The sequence below is a fragment of the Megachile rotundata genome, chromosome 4 (genome assembly GCF_050947335.1).
Source record: "Megachile rotundata isolate GNS110a chromosome 4, iyMegRotu1, whole genome shotgun sequence".
Classification (NCBI taxonomy): domain Eukaryota; kingdom Metazoa; phylum Arthropoda; class Insecta; order Hymenoptera; family Megachilidae; genus Megachile; species Megachile rotundata.
The window spans coordinates 13,266,609-13,282,092 of record NC_134986.1 but is presented as its reverse complement, the minus strand read 5'-3'; the positions used below and the strand labels follow the sequence as shown (position 1 = coordinate 13,282,092).

General features: G+C 37.4%; 1 protein-coding gene across 1 annotated transcript in view; it reads left to right on the top strand.

Moving 5' to 3' along the window:
* The window catches only part of rho-6 (serine protease rhomboid 6), a 167,924-nt gene extending 152,465 nt beyond the window's left edge, over positions 1-15,459 (top strand). Inside the window, exons 3-5 of the mRNA XM_003704967.2 lie at positions 7,327-7,497; positions 8,590-8,745; positions 10,240-15,459. Coding sequence (XP_003705015.2) covers positions 7,327-7,497; positions 8,590-8,745; positions 10,240-10,560 — 648 coding nt within the window. The 3' untranslated portion in view covers positions 10,561-15,459. The remainder of the gene's footprint in view (positions 1-7,326; positions 7,498-8,589; positions 8,746-10,239) is intronic.
* The last annotated feature ends 25 nt before the right edge of the window (positions 15,460-15,484 follow it).

Here is a 15,484-nt window from a genome sequence, read left to right as displayed (position 1 = left end):
TTTATTTGTTCAGTCATTTATTTATTTATGTACTTATGTATGTACGTGTATGTATGTGTTAATGTGATGCTGTAGATGATTTCAGGAATAACAATATGTAGGATGATTTATTTTACATGCTTATAAATTTTAGTACCTAAGAAATTGTTTTTGCTAATACGATATTGTAAACTGTTTTGGAAATAGCAATGTGTTGAATGACTTACTCTAAACACCTATAAATGTCGATACTTCAGAAATTCATTTTACTAATACGATATTGTAAATTGTTTTGGAAACAGCAATGTGTCGAATGACTTACTTTAAACACCTATAAATGTTGATACTTTAGAAATTCATTTTACTAATACGATATTGTAAATTGTTTTAGTAATAACAACGTGTCGATTGATTTACCCATTTGCCTCTTAAAAAATATGCAATTTACAAGTCAAAATATTTGAAAGCAACCAATCTGAAATGTCCATAATCTCTAAAATCTGGGAATTATGTGAATTAAATTAAAACTACACCAGCAATATTCTACAAAATCAATACATTCCCAGCTCTGTAACACGTTTCCGCGTGACGACGTACTACACTCGTTACGGTATCGAACGTGTTAATTAGTAACATGGCAAACAACCTCCTTGATTATCAGCAAGACAGTAGCGATTGTTTAAAAGTTGAATTAATGGGAGTAATCAAGGTTGCATTCGTAATTGGTGAAAAGTTTTGGTTTGATTTATTAGGTAACTGTAGAGTCGTATTTACGAGGGTGCTTCTGATTTATCGCGTTCGTTAGCCTATCTCTCACGATATTGCGGAAGAACGGAGCTCGACCGATTATTAACGGGGTAAGAGAGACAGCGAGAGAGAGAGGACTTTTCGACGAGAGAGGCCACATAACCGGATATCGCCGTTTCCGCTATCTCAGCGGAAGCTAGCGTTTCATTAGGGCCACGTCTGGAAAAGCATTATCTCGTTCGTTTCATCGCGCGAAACCGGACGAGTTCGCGGTTGCCGATTAGATTTTCCTCTTTCGGCTAAACTATCATGGTTCCTTCAAGAGATCTCATTTTGCCACGGAAAACTGCTGCCGCCACTCAAATTCTGAATGCTGATACTTAACCTTTTATTATCTCGATGAAGTTCCAACGATTTTATTCATCCTTTATTAAGAGACATAATTATCCGTCCAATTAGAAACTATCGATTTTTGTTATGATACCAATCGAACACGTTTCACATTTATTAGCAATCCTTTCAACGATTGTTTGCTTATTAAGGACATAATTGCTTGGTAAAACTTGCACTTAATGATGATACAAATTTTTAGTTGGTAAACTTGTCACAAGCGATGAATTAATAGAAACAGTATTTGTAACATTTTAAATAAATACATTCTTTATGATGCACTTACATTATGCTATTCAAGAAAGAATATTTTTTATACACATATGTATGTATACATATGCAAAGGAGGTACTTTATGATGCACTTAAATTTTGCTATTTAAAAAAAATATTTTTTATGAACATGCATATGTGCATATATGCAAAGGAGGTACTTTATGATGCATTTACATTTTTGTATTTAAAAGAAAATATTTTTTATACACATATGTATGTACACATACGCAAAGGAAGTACTTTATGATGCACTTAAATTTTGCTGTGCAAAAAAAAACATTTTTTATAAACATATGTGTGTACACATACGTCAAGGAAGTACTTTATGTACATGTAATATGTGTGTTATGATAAATTCACAAGAACAACATTTTCAAGGAAGTTACACTACTGATCACTCTTCAGGTACCACCATTTTGTTTTAGACATCTTTTGTAATTAAAATCAACCTCCATTTTGTTCTACAATTTTAAACAATAAAAAGTAAACATATTTAACTTAAAATTATATTGCAATCTCATTGCTAAAAAAGACTTTGTTAAATAAATGAGTACATACATAAATCATAAATAAATAAATGACTGAACAAATAAATACATAATGAAGGAATCAATAAATAAGAATTTGTAAAGTATCAAAATCTACAAGCATCTAAAAGAAGCCATCCTACACATTATTATTTCTGAAACAATTTACAATATCATATTAGTAAAAAGAATTTCTTAGGTACTGAAATTTACAAGCATCTAAAATAAATCATCCTACATATTGTTATTTCTGAAATCATCTTCAGCATCGTATTAATAAAAAAAATTGTTTAGGTAATGAAATTAACAAGCATCTAAAATAAATCATCCTGCATATTGTTATTTCTGAAATCATCCACAATATCACATTATCAAAAAGAATTCCAAAGGCACTAAAATTTACAACTACCCAAAATAAACGATCCAACACACTTCCCGAAATAATCTACAGCCCCATATTGGCGCAAAGAACGAAATACTTGGAACACCCCGCGCCGTTACGAGGTCTATTGTCCCAGGGATGATAATTCGTAGGAAGTTTTCTGGGTCGTTATAGGGTTGCTCTCGATAGAAAGGCGTCCAATCTAAAACGGTTGAACTTAAAATTGCGGGAAAATGTAACGAGGATAGTAAAACGACAATGAACGTTCCCGAGGATAATGAAACGTCGAGATACGCCAGAACGATGCAACCACTACGCGATAGGTCGATCTTTTCGACCTCTTATAATGATCGTTCGCCGGAGTCTATCGTGTCTCGTTGGAACAGGCCGGCTTTCAGAACGTGACATTTACGAGAATAGTATAATAGCGCGTGTATCGTTTGACAAATGAGCCGCTATTACAGTTCATTTATCGCCGGTTCATTTATGGCTCGAACGAGTTCATTTACTCGTAATATACGGTAATCGCAAACTTTACGCGGGGCATTCGCAGTTTTATATTCTTGCGGGTTTATATCGAAACGCTACTTTACTATATTTGGCCTCAAATATCTCGAGAGTAACGCACTCGTTTCGTTTCTTTTAATTTCCTTAATTAAGTTTCCTTTAGTCTTAATTAAGATTCTTGTAGAAAAATGGCCACTCTACGTTCCCTAAGGAGATTTATATTATACCTCCCATGAATTTTTATACTTAATCACCGTGCGAAGAAGATTACCGTCAGAAAAATTACTCGAGGAAACTCGATAATTTTTAAGCTTTAAAGGGGACAGTAACGATCTGTTGCGAGTACACGCGTGATTGTTCGGTTCCGTACATGCAGTATTGTACAACGGTGTCGCGGTAAGTAAACGTCTAGCACCGCACTCGAGAAGGCACTTTGCCAGTTGCTGGTAACAATCCGTAACATTTCGCGCCTCTTTGGTGCTTGCTGACATTCTACAACTTTGATTCTACATCACGGGTCGTGACACTTGGCGAGAATGTCCGTCTGCATCCTGCAGCACCTGTGCTTTAGCGAGTCTTTATACCGTCCGCTTTCAAAGGAAGCTGCATCACTGCCGGAAGCTGATCTCCATATTCATGTGCTCCTCTCATCTCGTATTTTGTTTCATGAAATTTTTCGATTTTCGACTTTTGATGCTTGGGTGCTTTGGAAAAGAGCACTTTGGGGTTTTTAAAGTTTTGGAATTGGAGGTTTCTCGAATTGGGGATTTTTGGATTTGGGGAATTGTGGAATTGGGGAATTTTGGAATTGGGGAGTTGTGGAATTGGGGAATTGTGGAATTGGGGAGTTGTGGAATTGGGGAGTTGTAGAATTGGGGTGTTTTGGAATTGAGGAGTTGTGAAATTGGGGAATTGTGGAATTGGGGAGTTGTGGAATTGGGGAGTGGTGGAATTGGGGGATTGGGAATTTGGGAGTTGTGGAATTGAGGAATTTTGGAATTGGAGAATTTTGGAATTGGGGAATGGTGGAATTGGGGAGTTGTGGAATTGGGGAATTGTGGAATTGGGGAGTTGTGGAATTGGGGAATTGTGGAGTTGGGGAGTTGTGGAATTGGGAAATTTTGGAGTTGGGGAATTTTGGAATTGGGGAGTTGTGGAATTGGGAAATTTTGGAATTGGGGAATTTTGGAATTGGGGAATTGTGGAATTGGGGAATTTTGGAATTGAGGAGTTGTAGAATTGGGGAGTTGTAGAATTGGGGAGTTGTAGAATTGGGGAGTTGTAGAATTGGGGAGTTGTGGAATTGGGGAATTTTGAAATTGATGAATTTTGGAATTGAGAATTTTGGAATTGAGAAATTGTGGAATTGAGGAAAAGAAACCATGACTCCTCATAAAACCCAAAATTGTCCCCACCACAAATTGCATAATCAAATTAAAATTGTCCACGTCAGACCCGCCATCTGTACACTTTTATTGTTCGTCCGAAGCGGAAATCTCAACAACGCCACTATCGTCTGCAAGATGACAGGCGTTAAAACACGATTAATAGCGGTCGAAAAAAAAAGAGGAGGCGGGTAGGTGTGAATCGTAAAAAGAGTGACGTAGAAATGGATAGCCATGAAAGCGGTCGAAAAGCGTCGTATCCTTGGTGTTGGATGATTTACAGAGAAAAACGTCACGGTCTGTGCAGGAACATCGGCGAAACGTAAAAGAAAGACGTTGGGGAAAAAGATTGCCGGTAGAGATACGGGAATTTGTACGATTTGTGGCCCCATGATCCGTCCAGCTGTCGTAACTTTCGGTTGGACTGCCTTTCTGCTAAATATGCGGGTCGGGATCGTTTCGGGAAACTTTGATGCGATGAAAAAATTCATGGATGCGTTGATGTCGATATTTAACATTCGTTGTCGAGATTTTGGAAGTTTTTTAGTTTTATAGGGATTCTAGTTGAGTTGTGGAGGATTATTTTTTGGGTGGGGTATGTTGGTGATGGGGAATTTATTTGGGGGAGTTTTATTGGTTTATTTTTGGGGATTTGGGGATTTAGGGATTTAGGGATTTGGGAATTTAGGGATTTGAGATTCGGGGAATTTGGGATTTGGGGAATTTGGGATTTGGGGAATTTGGGATTTGGGGAATTTGGGATTTGGGGAATTTGGGATTTGGGGAATTTGGGATTTGGGGAATTTGGGAATTGGGGAATTTGGGATTTGGGGAATTTGGGATTTTGGGGAACTTGGGATTTAGGGAATTTGGGATTTGGGGAATTTGGAATTGGGGGATTTTGGAATTGGGGAATTTGGGAATTGGGGAATTTTGGAATTGGGGAATTCGGGATTTGGAAAATTTGGAATTTGGGAAATTTGGAATTCGGGGAATTTAGGATTCGAGAAATTTGGAATTTGGGAAATTTGGAATTCGGGGAATTTGGGATTCCAGAAACTTGGAATTTGGGAAATTTGGAATTTGGAAAATTTGGAATTTGGAAAATTTGAAATTTGGAAAATTTGGAATTTGGAGAATTTGGAATTTTTATACATATCTATAATATTAATTTCACTACTTAAGCATAAGAAAAATCGTACAAAAAGTCGAATGATGCTACACCATTTTGTCCACATCATTCGATTATCGACGGTCGAATTATACGATTGATTTCGCGATAACAGAGCAACACGTTTTTTCTCTGCACAACGAGTGGTCGATTATCATTCATAATGATGCGGGCATATTCGATTCGTACGTTATTAAAAGGCTGACAACAAGGGCGGTTTATTCGGCATTAAATAAGCAGTTTTGATTAATTCTGCCCGACCGAATCTCCATACGCGAATGGAATTAATTATTCGGTAGGTGGTTCGTCGATAATGCGCATTTGAATTTTTACTACTCTGTCATGCTCGAATAAATCACTGCTTCGTTATGCATTTATCATGCCCGTTTTTGCCTCTCATTTTTTCGCCCAGAATCGTCGGGAATAATTTGGATTGACGAAACAAGCGTGGGACGTCCACTGTTGCTGTCGTAATTTCTGATAAATAATTCCTCTTGCTCGATGATTTTTACTTTGATTAATTCATTTGGGGCTCTCGACTGTGCGTGGATCGGCGAATTTTGTTGTGAAATTGCTTGGTGATCAGTTGCGGGCATTTTGTGGAGTGCTTTGATAATTTTGGGATTTAGGTGTTTGGGTGATTTGAGAGTTTGTGGATTTGAGGATATGTGAATTTGAGGATGTGTGCATTTGGACATATGTGGATCTGGAGATGTGTGGATTTGGGGATCTGTGGATTTGAGGATATGTGGTTTTGGACATATGTGGAGTTGTACATATGTGGTTTTGGACATGTGTGGACTTGTACATATGTGGATTTGGCTATATGTGGTTTTGGACATATGTGGAGTTGTACAAATGTGGATTTGGCTATATGTGGTTTTGGACATATGTGGAGTTGTACATATGTGGTTTTGGACATGTGTGGAGTTGTACATATGTGGATTTGGCTATATGTGGTTTTGGACATATGTGGAGTTGTACAAATGTGGATTTGGACATATATGGATTTGGCCATATGTGGATTTGGTGATGTGTGGATATGGACATATGTGGATTTGTACATATGTGGATTTGGGGATGTGTGGACTTAGGGATGTGTAAATTTGGGGATATGTGAATTTGAGGATATGTGTCTTTGGACATATGTGGATTTGGGGATGTGTGGATTTGGGAATGTGTGAATTTAGAGGTCTGAGGATTTCAACATTGGAGGATTTGAAGATTTGGAGATTTGGGGATTTGAAGATTGGATGATTTGAAGATTTGGGGCTTTGGGAATTTGGAGATTTGAGCCTTTGAGGATTGAAGGATTTGAAGATTTAAGGCTTTGAGAATTTGGAGATTTGAGCCTTTGAGGATTGAAGGATTTGAAGATTTGAAAATTTACAAATTTTAAGATTTGGACATTCAAGAGTCACAACTATAAATTTAATACTTCATTTGAGAGAAATTATCGGATTTAGAAGTTTAAAGATACATAAAATTGCAAAGAAAGATTTCAAACATCTGAAACTTGTAAAGAGCGATTTGGAAACTAAAAAATTTATGAAGTATCGCTTACAGTACCCATCATAAATGTACAACTCTCATAATCCACCTCTCAACTAATCACCCCATCACTCTATTCACGAACACACCCTAAATCTAACAAAAGGCCTCATCCATATCAACCCTCTGCACTCGAAAGATGATACACCATTCCATTCAACGCAACAATACAAACATTTCCAAACGCAATCTACTCCATACACCTGATAAACACAGAACCATTAATTAATAACAGAGAACCAACTTCGACATCAACCAGAAAGTGTTCCAATTTTCGACTTAAACTTTGACCAAAAAGTTAAAGACTTACTATTTCAAATCTTCTAAAGCACAAGTTCGATTTAGAAAATTTCTACAAAACAATACACCGATTAAAATTAGAAACACTGAAATTGCTTGTCGGTCACGATAGATAGCCGTACACTGCCTGGGGGATGAAGCGACCTTGCGTAGGTGGTTGGTCTACGATCCTCGTCAAAGGGTGCAGGGTTGGAGGTTTGCCTCGTACATGCTGCTGCACTCGAACGCACTCCACCTTGCACTGAACGTGGTCATCCAACTGGTGCTGGCCACTCCGCTCGAGGTGAGTTAATCAGACTAATTGCCGACTCGTCCAGGACCACCCTTTTTCCGCTTGTGACCCTTCCAAGTGTATCCTTCGTGGTCTCTCTGATCGATCGGTCCGACGACTGAATCGAGCGGAAACCACCGGGGTGCACCGCTCTAACGGCGATTTTAACCGGTGGAAAATTTCCTCACAAACTTTCTTCCTTCTTTAATTTTAAATGCATGTATATTCATTGCAAATATTCTTTTTTACGTTGTATCATTGTGTGAGCTGTCATTTTGTTCTTCTATTTATTAATTTAATTTTGTGCATTTAGAACTGTAGGAAGCTTGTTTGACTAGTTTGTAGTAATTCATTAATTGTAACTCGTTTTATAATAATGCAATGATACATTTCATGGTAAAATTTAATGATAGAATTTTAAATCACTTGAAGTTACATTTTAAGATGTATAGATTTTTACGTGCTTTTGGAGTAGGAATTCTCTTCCACATTCTTGTGGTAAAATAAAAGAGGTGTATCTATGTTAAAAGAGATAAATATAGAGACACGGATGGAGAACAAATTTATTCATATGCAGCTTTATTTTTGACAAAATCTTAAACAGTTTTGATTTTTGTAAACATTCTACTTGTAAACGTTTATGAACATTAAGGTCAGTTTCAACATATGAAGTGTCCTGTCATTTGATGACATAAAGTCACTTCGTTATGATACATATACTTATTGCATGTTAATTTAAAACTCTGATGAAAACATTCTATGAAGACTAGTCTTTCTTAAAAGACTTCATACACGAACAAATGATCACTGACAATAATCAAACAATAATCTAAATTGCACTATTAATTCAACACAGAATCTCTCACAAAAGATCACAAACAAAAACTCACCTATGAAATGAGACTATGATCTTGAAGTTTCGAATAGAAATATTATACCGTCATATATTATGAATGCATTTGACAAACGTTTCATGAGGTGTCCCCGACCGAAACAGAAAGAGCAAATGGTTAGAAAAGAAAAAAAGTTTGAAGAGATCAGCATACTTTCGAACGGCAGAGAATAAAAAAGATATCGAAGACAGGAAAGTTTTGATGATCGCAGGTGGAGCAGGGTCGAATAGGGGTGGCAACGATCTACCTAGGGGGTGGTGTTTGCGGAGCCCTTGGAGCATCCCTGTTGCAACCAAGTTTGTTCCTGGTGGGTGCCTCCGCGGGCGTTTACGCGCTGCTTACCAGCCATCTTGCGCATCTTTACTTGGTAAGTCGACAGAAAAGTTGCTCGATTCATCGAGTGGAAGCCAATTGTTACCTCCCTTCAACTTCTCGCCACTGATTCGCCTGTTAACTTGCGGCTCAACTGTTTTCTACCCGGTATCGATTTTTTAAACTATTGGGAAGTGGGTTCTTATTTTTTGATGGAGGAATTTGGGGATTTAGGGTGTTGGTGTTTGGAGAGTTAGAAGTTTGATGATTTAGACGATTGAGGGATATTTGGGGAGTTGGGGATTTGGGGGGATGGAATTTGGGGTTTTAGGGAAATTTGGGAGTTGGAGATTTGAGGATTTAGGAGTTTGGGGAGATGGAGATTTGGGGGGTTGGAATTTGGAGATTTAGAGAAATTTGGGGGAGTTGGAGATTTGAAGATTTAGAAGTTTGGGGAGATGGAGATTTGGGGGGTTGGAATTTGGGGATTTAGAGAAATTTGGGACATTGGAATTTGGGGATTTAGAGAAATTTGGAACGTTGGAATTTGGGGGTTTGAAATTTGGGGAAGTTGGGAGTTCGGGGGGTTGGAATTTGGGAATTTAGAGAAATTTGGGGGAGTTGGAGATTTGAAGATTTAGGAGTTTGGGGAGATGGAGATTTGAGGGGTTGGAATTTGGGGATTTAGAGAAATTTGGGACATTGGAATTTGGGGATTTAGAGAAATTTGGAACGTTGGAATTTGGGGGTTTGAAATTTGGGGAAGTTGGGAGTTCGGGGGGTTGGAATTTAGAGAAATTTGGGGGAGTTGGAGATTTGAAGATTTAGGAGTTTGGGGAGATGGAGATTTGAGGGGTTGGAATTTGGGGATTTAGAAAAATTTGGGATGTTGGAATTTGGGGATTTAGAGAAATTTGGAACTTTGGAATTTAGGGGTAGAAATTTGGGGAAGTTGGGAGTTGGGGGGGGTTGGAATTTGGGAATTTAGAGAAATTTAGGGGAGTTGGAGATTTAAAGATTTAGGAGTTTGGGGAGATGGAGATTTGAGGGGTTGGAATTTGGGAATTTAGAGAAATTTGGGACGTTGGAATTTGGGGGTTTGAAATTCGGAAATTTAGGGAAATTTGGGAAAGTTTTAAATTTGAAGATTTAGAGATTTGGGGACGTTAAGAGTTAGGGGTTTGAAATTTGGAGATTTAAGGAAAATTTGGGACGTTGGAATTTGGGGGTTGAAGTTTGGGCAACTTGGGTATTTAAAGATTTAGAAATTTGGGAAAATTAGGAATTTTTAAGTTTAAAATTTAGGGGTTTAAGAAAAATTGGGAAAGTTAGGATTTGAATATTTAAAATTTGAGGAACTTATGAATTTGACAAATTAGAAATTTCAGAAGTTAGGGATTCGGATCCACACATCCACACACTATCTATAAAACACAAATAATGCCCAAACGTGTCTCCCAAACTCCTCAATTCTTCCTCTCTTCTTTTCTCCCATCTAACTCACTCCACCTGCCTCCTGCAACTCACCCCACTGTAATTATAATTACAGTGTCACGGAGAGTTACGCTACGCCGGTTGGCGTCTAGGCGCAGTACTACTCTTAGCCAGCGCGGACGTGGCATCGCTGCCAATACCAGCTCTTCTAGGCTGCGGCCGCGTCGGATGGGCTGCACACGTGGCCGGCGCCCTGGCAGGACCTCTTCTGGGTCTAGCAGTATTCCCGAACCAAAGCAAGAAGGACGCCAGAGGCCGGAGATTCGTCAGGTTCGTGCGTCTCCTATCAGCGATCAGCGTGATGCTGCTGGTTGTCGGCGCTATTCTGGGCAACATCTACCTGATCGCGCTGCCCCAGCTCAGGAAGCCATCCTGACAGAGGATCGAGCTGCTCGTCAAGCTCTGCAGGCGGTCCTTCCTCATCGTCAAGATCAGGGAGGCTGCTGAGAGCGTTTTCGAGTAGATCAACGTTGGAACCTCGTCCAACTGAATATCCTGTGACGATGGAAATGACCCATGTCAGATATGCCTATTCTAGACTGAATATATTGCCACATTCTGGAGGGAATGTCTGGAAAGGAATGTCTGGATTTTTCGACGCAGGGAAGGTGCAGCCTTGGATGACACAGCTTCTTGCACGTGCTGAGTTTTCTGGGACTGTGAGGGTTGAAGGGTTGATTATGGGTATTAATGGGACTCATCTGGGACTCCAAATGTGCTGCTGTCCAAGAATGTGTTGACGTGAAACGATCAAGTGTAGGATCAATGTTTTGCAACCTTCTGACAATTTAATGTTGAATCTAGGAACATCGCCATACTGTCTTAAGTAAAATGTCGAAAGAGCTCTTCAGCAATGTTTGCTTACCCCGGTTGAACTCTATCACAATTATCTCCTTGAAGATTGGAAGTATCGATGACACAGTACCTAGGACACAAATGATCAAAATTCACATTGGATTAAGAAGAGATTCACATCGGTGATCATGGATTAAGAGGTCAGCTGCGAGTTTAGCTCGAATATTCTTGGACTCAGAGGAAGCAGAAGAATTCCGGAGGAAATTTGCCTCCACAGGTTCTCTAATCACCGGATTAGTCGTATCCTGAAGGTTTCTCCAAGGCAGAACGAATCGTCGGTTTCGAGGATAAACGAACGCTTGAGCGTCGTACAGATCGCTCGACTTCTCGGTGTAATTGAGCGTTTAAGACGCTTCGAGGTTCGACGTAGCGTACCCGAGTGTACAACCTAGTGAAAGAAGTGGGAGAATTAGACCGTAATGGGCTAGTTTATTTCGTATCAAATAAATTACTCCATGGAATTAATTAAGGGCTACTCCGTGAGTCTTCGATGAATTCATCATTGATTCACATAGTGACAAATGATCAATGATCTGACTATGATTATCGAACTCGTGGTGAATGTCGGACGATGATTATGAGTGTACAATCGATTAGAGTAAGAGAGGATTTGTTGATCGATAATGTGTAGGTCTTTGTTTCAGGCTGTATGCAGAATGGCGATCAGCATGTGGTTTGTATATTCTTTTTCTTCAAGCTTCATGTTTGATCAAGTTCTTCAAGTTTGATCAAGTTAGGTCAAGTTCAAGTTTCATCAAGTTTGGTGAAATTCAAGTTCTATCAAGTTTGGTGAAATTCAAGTTCTATCAAGTTTGGTGAAGTTCAAGTTTCATTAAGTTTCGTCAAGTTTGGTGAAGTTCAAGTATTATCAAGTTTGATCAGGTTTGGTGAAGTTCAAGTTTCATCAAGTTTGATCAAATTTGATCAGGTTCTTCAAGTTTGATCAAGTTCTTTAAGTTTCATAAAGTTTGATCAAGTTCAAGCTTGATCAAGTACTTCCATTAACTTTGTTGATAGTTATATGTATTTTTAAATCCTCATATTTTCTACTGCTGTTAGGTTAAATTTAATAAAATATATTGTCTTCGTTTTGATGTTATATTGTTTCAACTTCCAGTTGTTCTAATTCATAATCTAGATTATAATATGTTTATTGTGCAATATGTTTATTCTGCCAATGGGTGCTATTTATTTGTGCAAAATCACGTAAATGAATATTGTTGATGTGACACTTTTGTTAAAATTTTTCTGACAAAGTTATAAAAATTCACTTCATCCAATTTTTATATGCAACCATAATTTTGCACTTTTGATAATGTAAAGCTTGCTAAGCATTTTAGGGTGTAAGTAAACCACTAATTAATATTTGAAAAACGTCACAATTAAATGTTTCTACGTTACTCTTTTTGATGCAACCATGAAACCCATTGGCAATGAAAATTTTTCAGCAATGAAAAAACGATTCATACACGAAATGTATAATTTATAAACAAAAATAATAATTTATACATAAAATGTATAATTTATATACAGAACGTAAAAATTATTTATGAGAGGTTTTTCGATAAAATTTCTAATTTCCCGCCAAGTCTGCACGCAGCTTAAACGTTAATCGATAAGGGTGTTTCGATGAATTCTTCGATATTAATTACCGATAAGAAAAGTAGAGCAGTAAGTTCGTTATTTAAGCGAGGGAATTCGTTGGAAACGACGTCCTCCACAGAACATTTTTCTTGACGAAACCCGAGGAAATTGCGTGGCTCGAGAGATTCAGCTCTCGATTTCTCGATTCATCGTTCGCATTTCCTTTTCCCCCGAAACGATTGTACGGCGCGATGCATTTTCCCGGTTAAAGTGGATGGTCGTCGAGTCAAAAACCTCGTTGTCGAAGACGTCGACGCGTCTCGAATCGACCTGATTTCGCTTTGAAAAATTATACGACGCTCTGCTCGATTCGCGATCGCTCATTCTATCGCAATTTTACTCTTTTTCTACCGTTCCCCATCGACTGCTTTTACATTTCGATCGTCATTATTTATTCGCGTCTTAACACTTTTTTTACTATTTATTTTTATTGCAACTCCTTTTTTATAAATATACGAACACTTGACATTTTTTAAATTATTTATATATATATTTTATTCTTATTAATTATATGTAAATTATTTGTTATGTTATTTACTGCTTTACATTTTTGGTGGATAGAACAGTTATTTTATATATATAATTTATGGTGGATGGCAATATATAGGGTGTTTTACAACATCCAGCACTTATGTCATCCATAATTTATGGTACATCAAACAATTCATTAAATATTTACTTTAAACTTCAAGTGTTCTAATATTTATAACAAATACATCAATGTACTTTTATATATTTTTAACTTGTACTCCCACTACGAATTTTTATCGCTTCAAAAGATGGCGGCAAATTTGAAAACCATATTTTGCACTCAATTTTGCAGAAGTATTGCTGCCTTCATTTTATAGACTTTTTATTCGTATTTACTGCAATTTTTAAGTTCTAGATATTTGTCTTCTCACTGCCAAATATTATTTAAAACTGTCCAAGCTGATTGCCGACCAACGATTAATTTTAAATTCCTTAAACTTCGAATCATGGACACAGGAATAGAAGCACTGCGGTGCTCCATTTAAGCGGGAAATTTGAACTACTTTCGTACGTGAATGACATGTAAATACTAGAAAGAAAATTTGAATAAATATGTGTTAATCCAGTAAATGTATTAAATTAACCTCATATACAGTGGAAGTAAATGTTGAGAAAAAAAAACAGAAAAATCGAACCAAAAATAAATAAATAATTTAATGAATGTAACGTTGAAGTTATGGTGCTAAAAGTTGAAGTAATCTGTAAGAATGAAATTTATAACCAAAATCAAAAGACGATTATCAAAGAGAATTCCCGGTGGAATTCCTGTGTCCATGTTTTAAGTGTATCGGCGAGAATCTGGTAGAATAAAAGAGAGGCGAAGAAAGAAATTCCCTAAATTGTCAAGTATACCAGGTGAATTTTTCACGCGTACGAGACTGGAATTCTTATCAAAACCTTAGTACCTTTTCAACGCTCTAATCGTACATCTTGTTCCCTAGAAACTCTCCAAATCCTCACCCTCTCCATTTACAACGCCACACCCTTAGCTTTAAGCGAAAAGTGTCTTTTATCGGCTCGCCCCGAACACGTTCGATTAAACGATCCTCGATTGCGGATTAGTTAATCGAAGTTTTTAGTGGAAAAGATATTAGAAACATTTAGCGTAGCTTTATTCATTATTTTGCTAATTTCGCAAAATTTTGCAAAAGGTGATAATTGGTGCTTCAATTCGTGTTTCGATGGAATTGTTCAACCTTGTTAATTTCTGTGCAATCGAGGGAATAAAAATGTTTCTCAAGATGATGTTTGGGGTCATCAGACACTCTTGGATTCTTGTAATTCGTCTTCAAAAGTCCACATTTGACGAGCTGGATAGTTTTATGTAGGAAATTGTTGAAAATTGTGTTCTGTTAGAGGCTTGAACTTCAAATGGGACGTTTTGAAAATGAATATGGAATCGAAGATTTTTAGGCAATCGGAGAATTTCTCCTGGAGCCTTAGGGTCTAATTAGCGTCTTTAATTGCATCGCGAGGCATTAACGATACTGCCAAAAGAATACATTTATAATTATACGTAGAAAGTATTCGATAGTGGTATAGTAGAGCCGAATTGTGCTCGAATTACTCACAAATCCTCTTGAAACATCGTTCAAATTTCGCAACATTTCTCCAACTGCATCCAAAAAAAAAACATACAAACTATTTCAAAATAAATTGCAAAATTATCTCAACATTTAGAGTAAACAAAAATATTGCAAATTTTACTTGGACCTTGTAAATTTCTTTTAGACTTTGTAAATTTTATTTATTCTAATTATATTTGATTTTCATCGAGAACCAAAGAATCATAAAATGATTTCCCTCAAATTACCATCAGTAAGGGTTGCAAAATGAGCCCCGAAATTTGAGATGCAAAAGCTGTAGTTTATCGAGAAATGTTCTAGTCTACTTTCAAGGGTGATTTATGATGAATTCGAACGAAGAATGATGTGTTCTTCCCCCATGGCAATTTAGTCGATCATTGTACCTACTTGTTTACCGATACATTATTATACATACATATACACATACATACTTGAGGCGAACTGGCTGTGATTATGTTAGTCGACACGATTGAGATAGTAACGATAATACGATATATCTGTAAATATAACTATTGGGATATAAATGCGATTATATACGCTGTGATTCAGTCACGGGCATATTTAACGGGGGTTGTTTCAAACTACCCCTTATTCCCCATTGTGTATCGAAACAATCGATTGCCTGCAATAAAGTCGATATCGTACCGCGGTTCCCGTAATCCTAGTATTTTTTTACCTGATACC